We start from the raw sequence: 13,683 nt of genomic DNA, 5'->3' as shown, positions 1-13,683 counted from the left end.
GAATGTACCGCCTACACCGCTCACAAGTTGTGCTGTTAAGATACCGCGCCTGCCCAGCCACTAAAAAAACATCTAAAGGTAACATGCATTGAAATAAATAAGTCTTACACAACAACAAATATTTAGCGGGGATCTTGTCCCACAGTTCTATTAGGTAGGGAATTCCAAGATTTTGACCCAGCGATTATGAAGGAACAACAACATGATTCCAAGTCAGGATGATGCATCACTTGAAGAGGAACTTGCAGGTGGTGGTGTTCCTATTCACCTGCTGCCCTTGTCCTTCTAGGTGGTACAAGTCAAGGGCTTGTGCGGTGCTGTTGAAGAAGCCTTGGCGAGTTGCTACAATGCATCTGGTGGATCATGCACATTACACTAGTGGTTGTCATTAACATTCCCATGCTTTATTGCTTTCAAGGTTTATATAAACCAGCATCAAAATAATTAATTTAAGAAATAGCTCAATGCTGTCATGGGGGAATAAGAACATCAGGCCATTCAGCCCATCAAGCCTGCTCCGCCATTCAAAAAGATTATGGCTGAATTTGTACATCAACTTCAATTTCCCAACTTATCCTCATTTCCTCTTATTATCTTAATGCTTAAATATCTAAGGTAGAGTTGGTAATCTGCAAGCATTGAGATACAATAGGCTAGTGGGACTTGTTGATCCAAAAAAATTGAGATAAAGGATTTTATTATGGTTGAAAACAACATTCTCTGCAACATCGTTCCGAGCTCACAATTACCTCACAAACTGTATCTTGCAGTCTTTTTCTAACTGGTTGGTAATATTCATGTTAAGGAAATAATTCCAAATTCTCATTCTTAAAGCACTTTGGGATGTCCTGAGCTTGTGGCAGGCGCTATAGAAAAGCAAGTTGATCCTTTTCTCAGGTACTTGTCATCTGCGAACTTACTGATCATACCCCTATATTCGCATCAAAATCATTAATGTATACCACAAACAGCAAGGGTCCCAGCACTGAGCCCTGTGGTACACCACTTGTCACAGACTTCCAATTGTAAAAACCTTCGATGATCACCCTCTGCCTCCTGCCACTAAGCCAATTTTGGATCCAATTTGCCAAATTGCCCTGGAGCCCCTGGGCTCTTACCTTCTTGACCATTCTCCCATGCAGGACCTTGTCAAAAGCCTTATTTGAAGCCCTTTTTATTTAGCTTTTTCTGATCCATTAGAAATAAGCCCAGCATTTCAAGTCTCTAGTGATAGCTATACTTTCTGAGCTTTGTCTTCTATGAAAATATGATTTTTACAAGTGAGGATGGGGTTATGCTCAATTATGATATTTCCTGTAATTAGAAAACCTAGTGGAGGCTGGGTCAATGAGTTTATTCAAGGCAGAGTTAAACAGATTTTTGATAGACAAAGGAGTCAAGAGTTATGGGGAGCAGATGGCAAAGTGGAGTTGAGACCATAACCAGATCAGCCATGATCTTACTGAATGGCGGAGCAGGCTCAAATGGCTGAAGGGCCTACTTCTGCTCCTAAGTCATATGTTCCTATGTGACAGAATGGGAGGGGGAGTATTGCAGTCTAGCAACACTGGGCGTTGGGGAATAGTGAAGCCTTTGCAGCTTGGAAGGGGTTGTGTGTTTTGGTAGAAGTGGCAGCTGAGGGGGAAGGGAGCTTGGCAAGAGAAAATATTACCAGGCTTGCAATAAGACAGGAAGGTGTGCCAGGAAATTTGGTGGGTGGTCGCCAGAGAAGGGCGGAGATGGTCACTAACAGAGATTGCAAACTTCAGGTGCCTATTACCACCTGGGGAGGTGCCCAGTCCTTCCTTGTAGTGATGCTTTTGTAAGGGGGCCAATAATACCATTGAAAAGAAGTAATTACATTTCTTTTGTCTAGGCCATTTCATTGTGCTGGATCTTTCATGGGGCCCGCTTATACTTTCCAATGACTTGTATCCGAATGTACCTTGGGGATCCACAAGGTTCCCTTTGAAACCAGAGAAATGAGAGGGCCCTTGAATAGAACATTACCCTGCACCCCCCCCATCCTTTGGGTGATGCCTTAAAGTGGGACAGCTGGAGGCTCTGTCCCCAAACAGAACACCGGAAATTCCCACGTTAATCTAGGACTTGGTGTGGACCTTATGGGTAGAGCTTACGGCCGCAGCTATAGCGGGAGTTCACCAACATAGCCAAGCATTTTCAGCGTCACTATAACATATTCAAAAAGGCAAGGCTGCTGGAATTCCTGACAAATGTCACTGATGTTAAGGTTATCCTCATCAGAGTGTGCGGCACTTTTATAGCCAATATATATGTGAATGTGTACATGCGTGTGTGTGTCTGCATGCATGTGCGTGTGCTTACGCCTGTGTGTGTGTGTGTGTAGGTATGTATGTGTCTACGCTCAGTGATTGTTTCTGCTCGTGTCCTTTGGTAATCAACAACATTGATGCAATTGGTTTCTTTCTGATACAAATAAAGCCAAAAGAACATAAGCCAATTTCCCAGCATGCAGCAGTAGTCATTTTGAGGGTGGCATCTTTCGAAATAAACAAGCAGAGTATTGAGAAAGGGTCCATTAAGTGGGCAATAGCACTGGTTTGACTCCTTTTGAAGTACTGAGTTCAGTACTGAACACCACACTTCAGGAAGGATAGATCATCTTGGAGGGGTTACCATGCAGTTTAACCAGATGATACCCAAGCTAAAAGGGATAGATTATGAGGGCAGGTTGCAAAGACTTGCTTGGTATTCCCTTGAATTTAGGAAATTAAGAGATGATCTAATTGAGATGTTTAAGACGCTTAAACGATTCGATGGTGTTGATTGGAGATAAACTATTTCCTCCAGTGTGGGGAGTCTAGAACAAAGGGGCATTACCTTAAATTTAGAGCCAGGCCATTCAGGGGTGATGTCAGGAAGCTCTTCTTCACGCAAAGAGTAGTGGAAACCTGAAACAACCTCCCCCAAAAAGCTGTTTAGTCTGGGTGTCAACTGAAAATTTCAAAACTGAGATTGATAATAACTCGTAGTAAGGGTTATGGAGCCAAGGCGAGAAGATGGAGTTAAGGTACAGTTCAGCCACAATCTAAGTGAATTACTGAACAGGCTTGAGGGGCCAAATGGCCTTCTCCTTCACCAATTGTAATAATTATGGTTTTATTTAGTCAATAATGTACCTTTAAGAATAATACTTAAGGAAGGTCACATGCTCTGTAGTAACCAATAGGAGAGTAGTGCGGGCTACCTCAGAGTCAGTGTAGAGAGAGAGTTGAAGTTGAAAGCACAATGTAGTTGCTGCTGAGTATATTGTAAATAAATGTAATGTTTCCATCCAAGAAGCATCTGCAGATCGATTCTATCACTATCACTAATAGTACAACTCGGCCGCCCTACAACACCAATGTTCCTAAAGTACTCCATTTTTCAGTCAGGTAGTTTAAGTCTGTACACAAAGGCATAAAGGTGAGGCATTTTAAACTTGCGGAGGTAAAGGCATGTGTTCCCCGTATTGTCCAGTAAGCAAGTTACCACAATTTAGAAGTTAACTGCTAGCCCATATATGGCAGAGAGGAGGCACAGAGACCTGCTCATTCATCAGCTCCTGAGGCCCCATTTTCTACCCTTGTGGCCTGTGCACAGACACAGATCCCGGATAAGTGTCAGCACTCACCCCTCCGTCTCACCGGTGCTCCCCATGTGTACCGGGTAGATGATACGTTCTTCAGCCTCTGGTGTCTCCAGTTCCTGGCTGAATATACCCTCCTCACACATCGGCAGTGTGATGCTGCAGGGTCTGACAAAGGACGAGCTGTGTGTGTCTGCCAACTCCTGCTCCTCTATCTGTTGGGGAAATAATGAGAACAAGGTTTTAGGCTGGCATTTTAAATCCGACAGGGACTGCAAGACAACCCTCCAGGAATGAAGACCAATTTCCAGGACATAGGTGCAAGCACTCCCATGACATAAATTAAAGGTGTATTAAAAACAAAATGGTGTTTTCAAAAAAAAATTGAACATTTCAGCTGTCAGACATAAAAATAACGGACACAGGAAAATAGGCTGCATGACAGTCAAGAACCATCCAATTGATTAATGAAGAATCGGTTTGCTTTCTGATAGGTGTGGGTTGCTGGTGCGTGATGAGAATGGATGTACTGGGTGACCAATGGTGGGAGTGTTGGGAGAGAAGGCCTTTGGAGGTAGGTTAGGTGACATTGCCTTCAGGAATACATCCGGCCAGAACTGGCAGCACTATCTCAGGCTGCAGCAGCCCTTGCTGAAGATGAAGCGGGTCTTTCTTCCCCGGTGCTTTATTTATTATATACAATTTAGGCTGGTCAGTATAACGCTGGTACAGTTTGTTGGGCTGGCATTTACAGGAGGATAGATTCAATACAATGAGCCTCGGAACTTAAAAAATCTGCTGCTTGCAGATGATGCTGGTTATGGAAGTAAACTAATTAATTTGTTGCAACAAGTGATGGTCAGAATCATTCGGGTATTTTGGTTCTGTCTGGGGTAACATGGAAGCCAGCCAGTAAATCAGACCCAACAGCATCAGTCTGGAAACCTGCAGTGTTGCATTGTGTCAAATCACTTGGCCCAGCCATAAACAGACAGCAAAGACAACTCACTGACTCTGGCTGCTGGAGGTGAGAGAAGATTGCTACAGTTTGGCGGGCGCAACTCTGTGACTTTGAGTGATGGCATATGACAATCGATGTTGAATCAGGCATCCCTTATACCTTTCTCCTGTTTTCCAGCCCTACTTACGTCAGCAGAGAAGTATAACAAATGGTCAATCTGATAATAATCCTCTTACAATATCGCCCACAGTCAAAATTACCCCCAATGGGTGAGTTCAATGAATGGTCACAGATAACAACAACAATAACTTGCTGATATATAGCATACTTAACATAGAAAAAAAATCACAAAGGTGTCATCAAAAATTAAATTAGCACCGAGCCAAAACGAGATGATAGAAGGAGTTGGGGTGACTGAGGCAGGTCTTAATGAGGTGAGAGAGGTAGAGGGCTGTAGGGAGGGAATTCTAGAGCATGGGTCCAGGCAGCTGATGGTATGACCACCAATAGGGGGTGAAGGAACAGAACTTGCACTCAAGGCCGGAGTCAGAGAGGAAAGTTTCAGGGGGAGGAATGTAGGGTTACATGCAGTTGCAGAGATGGTGCCATTTTATAGGTGGTGCAGGAACAGAGAGGACCGGGGATTATATATCCACAAATCTTTTAAACTGGCAGACCAAGTTGAGAAGGCTATTGAAAAAGCATTTGGAATCCTTGGCTTTAATAATAAAGGAATAAAGTAGAACAATTAGGCCCCAGATTGAGTGCTGTGGCCAATTCTGGGCATCATACTTTAGGGAGAACGTGAAGGCCTTGGGGAGGGTGTAGAAGGGATTCATTGGATTGCTTAAGGGATACGGGACTTCCATTGTTTGGAGATATTGGAGAAGCTGAGATTGTTCTCCTTAAAGTCAAGAAGATGAAGGGGGTATTTACTGGAGGTGCCTAGAATTATAAGGAGTTTCGATAATATAAATAAGAAAAAAATTTTTTCACTGGCAGGTAGGTTGGTAACCAGAGGACACAGATTAGGGTGACTGGCAAAAGAAATAAAGACAACACGAGGATTTTTTTTAAATGTAGGGAATTGGATAAATTTGCTGGGTAGAAATTTGCTGGGCTATGGGGGAGGAACGAAGTGGGAGTGGGACTGATTAGATAGCTCTTTCAAAGAGCTGGCATAGGCAGGAAGGGCTGAATGGCCTCCTTCTGGGGGCAAGACTCACATCGCTCAGCAGGGTTTCTATGCTGACCCGGACCCTGCGCTCCTGATCACTGGCTTCCTCGCACACATTGCCCCTGGACAGCGACGTTCTAGTCTGGGAGATGGAGTCCATTGATGGCGAGGAGAAAGAGTCCAGGTGTCGAAGGTCCAACATCGACTTCACGCTCAGTTCAAGGTTGTTGGCACGGTGGGACCATCGACCCCGGGGCCGGGGGGCATGATCGTGCATCGAGTCCAATCTTATTGGCACATCTTCCATCTGTAGAAATGGGACATAAGTTAATGTTACAATGGTCTTAAATTCTTGCAAATCAAAGGCATCATTCTGTGAGATGAAGTGACATCCTACATCAGAACAACAACAACTTACATTTATAAAGCGCCTTTGGGAAAATTAGAGCTTCTACTTAAAAGTTGAGGTTCTGAAGCAGAGTATATTCCCACAAGTTAACAATGACATGAGACAATGGGTGCAATGTTACCCGAGTACTGGTCTTCGGGAGGGCAGAGGACCTTACTGACACCAGTTCTCGCCATTTTAATGGCGGGACTCATTTATTTGCCATAGGGAGCTGCGTGTTCTCATTCAGCTTTTTTATAGGCAGCTTGCAAGTTGACCAGAGGTGGGGATGGGAATTCTACGGGCTTCTCCATTAAACCCATGCCACCAGGAGTGCGTTGACGGAGGCAGCCCAAGATAATAATCTATAACAGGTATTGTACTTATCTTTTACAGAGAACCTTCAGTGGTCCCTGCCACTGGTTAGGTCATTCAGTTACCTGGCATCAATAGGCAGAGCATGCATGGTGCACACTCTTCCCATTGGTACCTTAGAATTGCTCCAGGGGCTTATGACACATAGATATGATACTTATAGATTCCTGGCTGAAACAGGTGCATACCTGGGTGCAATGCAAATGCCAGTGGCGGTTGGGATCTGGACTGGGGCGGTAGGTGTTTCACCACAGTTTACAAGGTGCTGCTGCCAGATGCTGACACAATCTAGGCCAATAGGTGATTAAAATGCTAATGAGTTAAGCTTTGTTGTTCTCAGGAGGTAGTTTGTTTTGGTCAAGTGGGTCCCTGATGTAGGGAAACAGAGTGCCTCAATTTTTATATTATTACAAATATTACAAAGGGTACGGTAGCATAGCGGTAATGTTATTGGGCTAGTGATGCAGAATCCTTGATTATAGATCTGGAGGCAAGGGTTCAAATGCTACTATGTCAGCTGGAAATTTAAATTCAGTTAATTCAACAAATCTGTAATAAACAGCTAGTCTCAGTAAACGGTGACCATGAAACTATAGGATTATTGTTAAAAACCTATCAGGTCCATTAATGTCCTTGAGGGAAGTAAATCTGCTGCCTTTACCCAGTCTAGTTTATGTCTGACTCCAGGCTCACAACAATGTGGTGCCTACTGAAACGGCCCAGAAAGTCACTCCATTTTATTCCAGGTGGCTCACCACCACCTTCTCAAGGGCCGTTAGGGACATGTGCCTTTGCAAAGAAGGTCTGGAGAGAGATGCAGGGGTTTTGCTGAGGCTTATCCTGAGCAGCTCCTTGACGTAGGACTCTGTGCTCTACGGGCTGTTCCCAGGGACACACATCAAGACAAACATCAACTGCAGCTGGAGGATCATCAACTCGGTGAAAGATGTTCTTTGGTCTGCCCGAAACTTGTTGGTCTTCCAATGCAACGAGCTGTCCTCAAGCGAGTGTTGCAGACCTGCACATTCCAAAGTCCAGGGCTAGGTGCTGAGGGTCGCACCAAAGCTTGGGGCAGCCGCCACAGAGGCTCAATGGGGAAAGGTCACTGTCTAAGGTCTTTCAGCCACAGTGCACCGAGGGAAATTGTATAGACCCCTCGGGCTGTATGACTCACACTGAACGTATACAGTAAATATTATATGTATCGCAATTGCATTGAAGCACCTCAGAGTGCAACATGATCTATGCAGAAAATCTGAAAATCATTGCACTTTGCGACGGCCATTTTGAAATTTTTGTAATGTTCTTTTAGATACTTTATGAATAAAGTATATTATTTTTGCAAAATAAAAAAGTCCCTTAGGGATGGGCAATAAATTCTGGCCTTGACAACGACACTCATAAACCAGGAATGAATAAAGTAAAAGCACAAAGGCCAGTTGTACTGATTGAACTAAGTGAATCCAATCCTCAGTGTTCTGCATGCGCACTTGATGCGATCTAAAGTAGTGTCTGACCCTGTTTCAAAAGGTACCTTCTCAGCCTGAGGAGCTTTGAAGAAACAAAAGCCTCAAACATCCGTTTCGGATCACGAGGGAATACTATTGTTACATCATAAATCTGTATCAGGCAGGCTAGACGGCACAGCTGATTTGCACTTATGCATTTCTGGGACAATCTCGTCCAGGCTGATCTATCTGCTGTCAACGCCCTGCGTGAAATGAGTTTGGACAGCCTCAGCCCCCTCGCCAATGGATGTGGAAGCATACCACAACCCACTATTATATTGGTAATCACACTCAAACAGCACACCAAGATAGGTAGAGGCAAGAATTGGAAATGCTACTCTGGCAGTGGTGCAGTTGCAATTTTAGAAGTGAGCATTCTGTACAAAGAATATTTTAAGGAGAGTCTGGGGAATTGTTAACTCTTGCATTCATACACAAAACATAAAAACATGGAACACATACATTATATAATGATTAAGCCATATAAGGAATGTTTTCTATATATGGATGTGGATTATATATAGTTCATATCATGAGTCAGTTTGTGTAAGTACGTGAAAGATATGATGATGATGCAAAGTAGGATGCACAACAGTTAAACCGTCAATCATATCTTAGCATTGAGAAATGAAAAATTGCCACATCTAGTATACTCAAATAAATACTCATTTACCGATTCTAAAAAGTAGGCATCTCAACAATTTTTAAAAAGGCATATTATATACATTTCCTGAGCTGAAATTTTGAACGCTTTTAGTGCAGATAAGAGCTTACCTTACTGTTTTCCCAGCGGTACAGACTCTTCACACTCCCTGTGTATTGTATTCCTGTGGGGATATCTGGAATGAACAAAAAGGAGGGACATCAAATACTTTCCTCCATAGCATTATCTGGGTCACTTCACATGAAAAAGTAGCACCATAGCTTCCAGACATAGTCAACTAAAACACTCCTCTCCTTCAACAGTGTGGTGCAGTAAACTCGACAGGTTTACTTGAAACAATACCAATAATCGTTTTATACTGAATTTTTTAACTTTATTGTAGGATTTTACACAGCATTATATATTTACTGGTTAATAATGAACTCCCAGTGTCTAGTTGTTCTGATGGTTTTGCACTCCCCATCGGTCAGTGCCACCAATAATATACACTGTTGGACTCCCATTTTTTAATAATACTTATGATACACTGTTGGATTACCATTGTCTAGTACAAATAAGATGACACTGTTGGACTCCCATTGTCACAATCAGTAACGGTGCAGTGTTAGACTCCCATTGCTAAGTGACTTCAATGATGCAGTGTTCGACATTTTGCTCAGGATCACCAGTGGTACAGTGTTGGGACTCCTACCACTGCAAACTTGTAATATCTAGTGTTCAACTCCCCTTGCCTGGTAAGTGTGCACAGTCTCAGTATTCTGCTGGAAGTGCTTTAGATTCATGTTACCTAATAGCTCTAGAGGTATAGCCAATGTTGCACCACATTTCTAGCACCAGCTGCAGTTAGTAACCTATTGTCCAAAAAGAATGATTAGGAAGATGAAGAATTGAATAGCTCTCAATGTTCACAGTACTATGCCCTAGGATTAGCTGGAAGATCTGGAGGGTGACACATCCTGTTAACAGTTCATTTACACCTTGCACTCTAATGCAGGCTTTCCAACAAGCTCAAAGAGCTGGTGGAAGGCTGAAGTGCATTGACTCTGCTTTCACACAACAATCCCTTCTGACCTCCAGTGAGAACAGGTCAGAGTGGACCTACCATTCCCAACATCCGCAAGGCCTCGTTTTGGCGTGATGTGCACGGAACCCTCACAGTGACCTTCCTCCTCCTCATTTCCATCTTCCTCAGCTTCCTTCTCACTGTCGGAGGACATGGCCGTCTGAGCAGCGACATCAAATGTTTCCCGTCTGCAGGGTGGGGGTGGGGAATGAGGTGGCGAAGAAAGGTAGATGAGTATTGTGATCTAGAATACACTGCTACATTGTCACAACAGAGAGAAAGGGAGAGAGCGAAATAAAGAAAGTTGGAGAGAGAAATATAAAGGGAGAGAGTGAGATAGTGAGATATAGAGAAAAAGTGATGAAAGGGAAAGATAGGGATAGGGTGGGAGAGAGATAGTGTTAAACACAAAGATAGTGAGGGATCCAAAGTGAGGGATCCAAAGGAGTAATTAGTCTTAGTTTTCAAAACTTAATAACACAGTATTCAGTATTAACAACTCTCTGTGTAATACACTTCAGTCCATGCAGCTATCCTCTGCCATAAGGCTCTATCTTCAATGACAGTTCTCCAGTTCATGTCACTACCTCTGTGTTCTTAGACTGTTTGCCCAAGATTAAGTCCTGGTTGACCTACAATTTCCTCTAGTTAAAGATCGGGACTATCAAAGCTATTGTCTTCGCCTCCCTTCCCCACTCTGCCAATCCCACCCCTCTGCCACCCAGCACCCCTCGCCACTCCACACACCACGCCCACCCCCCTCTGCCACCCCACCCCCTCTGCCACCCCTATCCCCCCGCCATCCCCATCCCCTCGCCACACCCCAACCCCCCTCTGCCACCTCCATTCCCTCCGCCACCGTCATCCCCCACCCCCCACTCTGCCACCCCCAACCTCTCCACCACCCCCACCCCCACCATCCCCAATACCACCCTCCTCCCAACACCCCCACCAACAAACTCCTTATGTTTGCCATAGATTCCATTCTCCACCCTGGTCACTGTCTAGGTTGAAACCATCTGTTTACGAACAGCTGTCCTGTTTGACCCCAAGCTGACCCCATATCCTCTCCAACACTAAGTCCCACATCTGTAATATGGCTTGCCGCTGCCCGTACTTCAGTTCATCTGTTGAACCCTCATCTATGTCATTGTCATTTCTAGAGTTAACTCCTTCAATGCTCTCTTGGGTGGACTCCCATCTTCCACCCGCTATAAACTTCAGCTCATCTAAAACTCTGCTGTCCGTATCCTAAATCACCTCACATTTCCTCAGCCTGTGCTCACTCACCGACACTAGCTCTCAGCCAATCCTTGTATTCGAAACCCTCCATGGCCTCGCCATATCCCTGTGACCCCCTCCAGTCCCACAATCTTCCCATTCTTTGCATTCCATCAGTTCTGGCCTCTTGCACATTCCCAATTTCCTTCACACCCACACTGGAGGTTTTACCTTCAGCCATCTGGGCCCTAAATTCTGGAATTCCCTCCTTAAACCTATCCGCTTCTCTCCCCTCCAATCTGATCCTCCTTAAAAAAATCCAACTCTTTGACCAAGCTTATCGTCACCCCTCATAATATCTCCTCCTTTGGCTTGGTGTCAATTCTTTTAAATGAAGCCACCAAGAAACATTTTTCCACATTAAAGGCACTATATATAGTTTCTCCCAGTGAAGATGCCTCTGGTCCTACAGAAACTGTTTATAGTGGCCATCCAGCAGTGGCTATTCTCACAGATATCAATTAGAAAGGCACCATTTATACCAATTTAAAAGCTCTGGTCATTTATGGGCAACGTCAAATCTTTGATCAGCTCTTAGAGTTTATTAAGCTGCGATTCCTTATTTCTGCTTGAGGATATTAATCAGTCTCCAGGACAAAAGGACCCATTAAAAAAGGACCCATGAATAACTAGACAGAGTCTCTTGACATCATTTTGTCGGTCAATGAGTTGTAGGTGATGAAGACTTATAGCAAACAACAGGTGGAAGTTAATGCCCACTGCTGTGGTGAGTTTGGTGGCAAGGGGGAACTTAATTGGGCGAGAAGGTGGCAGCCAGGAATAAGTCAGTGGCAGGAGGGCCCATGGGCAGCGTTTCTGCCCCACTGGCAATTGAGGCCCGTAAGTGGCCAATCAATGCCCTTTTACGGGCCTCATCCTGCTGCCAATGGTATTAACCCAGGGAGGGGCTTGCCATTTGGGAAGCACAACAAGCAAAACCCTGGTGTGTTTGCTTGCAGGGTCCCAGGGTGTGTCCCTCGCTCAAACGCGCTCAGTGCCCGATTGAGGGAGCCAGCATTAAGAAAGGGAGGCCACCCCCTGCCCTTACTGCTGACACCCCTCAACCCCCTCCCCCGCCAGATTCTCATCACTCACCAGTGCCTGGGTCCCTCCTTGATCCAAGGCCTCAGGTGGCGCTGCTGAGTATAGAAAAACTGCTGGCCTCTGACTGGCTGCCAGATCTCAGTGGGTGGGACTTCCACCCCGGGGTCTTTGATCCCATGAGAAGGCCTGCCGCTGGTCTGTCAAATTCCTGAGTGGCAATTAGTCTTGGTGGGCTTTCCCTAATTATTTACTTAATCTATTGAAAAAGATTCTCTACAACCCACAGCAAACAGAACTCAGCAACTTCTCATAAAACCAAGATTACTTCCCCAGCAAAATGCAGTGAGTAGAGGATAATTAGACAATACAAATTCTTTATGTAAAATCAATCCCAGTCACTTGGTGCAGTGTGGTCTTCAGCCATGACGGACAGGACAATTAACCAATCATCTCCATTCTGCCCAGGATTTGTGATATTACTATATGCAGCCCTTTATAAGAACTGTAGTTTTAGTCATAGCGGGCAAACCACATTAGCATCAATGTTGTAAGCAGTGGGGGCTTTAGTCTCTGTTATTAAGTTGTTGCTGCAGAAAGTTGATCAGAGATAAAAGATAATCCTACAGGTCAGTTGAAGGAACTGGATTTTACAAGTTGGCCACAGTCCTTTAATTTGTGATTATAAATTAGCAAAGTATCAGTGGTTAATAGTTAGCAGCAGCATCCTTCCACATTATCCATCCTTCTGTTCCCCTCCCCTTGAGGACATGGTTTTATGATGTCGCCCTCCCTCCTCCCCCACATGGCACTCTTGCTGTTTTTGTACCTGTTTGGAATGGAATGTTTCCGTGGAGGTGTCTTCATCTGCTTTTTCTCCTTCTGCCTAATCTCAGCCAGCCTCTGCCTCATGTTAATTGTCAGCTCCGAGCTTAGCCGCCAGATGAAAATACAGCTGTGGGGAGTGCGGACAGATCAGTCATAACTAAAGCAGCAGTCTGGATAACACCACAAATGGGGATCTTTCATTTGGTCCCTTTCCTAATATAATGCAGATTCATGACTGATTATCAGATCAGGTGTTGATAGATTGGTGGTAATGATAGGAGCTGGCTCAATTCTCTCCCACATCTTTCACACAATGAGCTTGAGAGAGAGAGAGAGAGAGAGAGAACTTGTGCTTCAAGCAAAATGGGAAACAGAGTAAGACCTAAACACACAGTTTGAAGGCTATCAACCTGACTAATTTAACAGAAACAGATGAAGTGCTAAATTGCAAAGCAGTAGGGACAGAGGGAACTTCAAGATGTGAATTACAATGCAAATAGAGAAAATGCATACCTGTCTCCAGACACAGAGATGAGATGTTTACAGTCGTTGGTGAATTTCATTCCTGTAACTACCTCTGGAAAAAAAGACACAATCTTTGTAGAAACCAGGGTGTTAGTGAGGGCCAACCTGATTGATGTATGTCAATGGGAATAGTTCTGGCTCATATGGATAAGTGCACATCACTCCAACTGATTAGCAAGATCCATCCTGACCAAAACTGGTTCATGAGGATCATCCTGAGAGTTGGAGATTAGTGAGGTGCATCCAGACCAATACTGGCTTG

General features: G+C 44.4%; 1 protein-coding gene across 1 annotated transcript in view; it reads right to left on the bottom strand.

Annotated features, from left to right (window-relative positions):
• Positions 1 to 13,683, bottom strand: part of mapkbp1 (mitogen-activated protein kinase binding protein 1) — a 103,660-nt gene that overhangs the window by 20,193 nt on the left and 69,784 nt on the right. Inside the window, exons 16-21 of the mRNA XM_041214434.1 lie at positions 13,410 to 13,473; positions 12,898 to 13,023; positions 9,786 to 9,934; positions 8,794 to 8,858; positions 5,798 to 6,055; positions 3,656 to 3,825 (exon numbers count right to left, since the gene is read on the bottom strand). Of these exons, the coding sequence (XP_041070368.1) occupies positions 3,656 to 3,825; positions 5,798 to 6,055; positions 8,794 to 8,858; positions 9,786 to 9,934; positions 12,898 to 13,023; positions 13,410 to 13,473 (832 nt within the window). The remainder of the gene's footprint in view (positions 1 to 3,655; positions 3,826 to 5,797; positions 6,056 to 8,793; positions 8,859 to 9,785; positions 9,935 to 12,897; positions 13,024 to 13,409; positions 13,474 to 13,683) is intronic.

This window comes from Carcharodon carcharias, chromosome 20 (assembly GCF_017639515.1).
Source record: "Carcharodon carcharias isolate sCarCar2 chromosome 20, sCarCar2.pri, whole genome shotgun sequence".
In the NCBI taxonomy this organism is placed as follows: domain Eukaryota; kingdom Metazoa; phylum Chordata; class Chondrichthyes; order Lamniformes; family Lamnidae; genus Carcharodon; species Carcharodon carcharias.
This window is presented reverse-complemented; position numbering and strand designations above follow the sequence as displayed.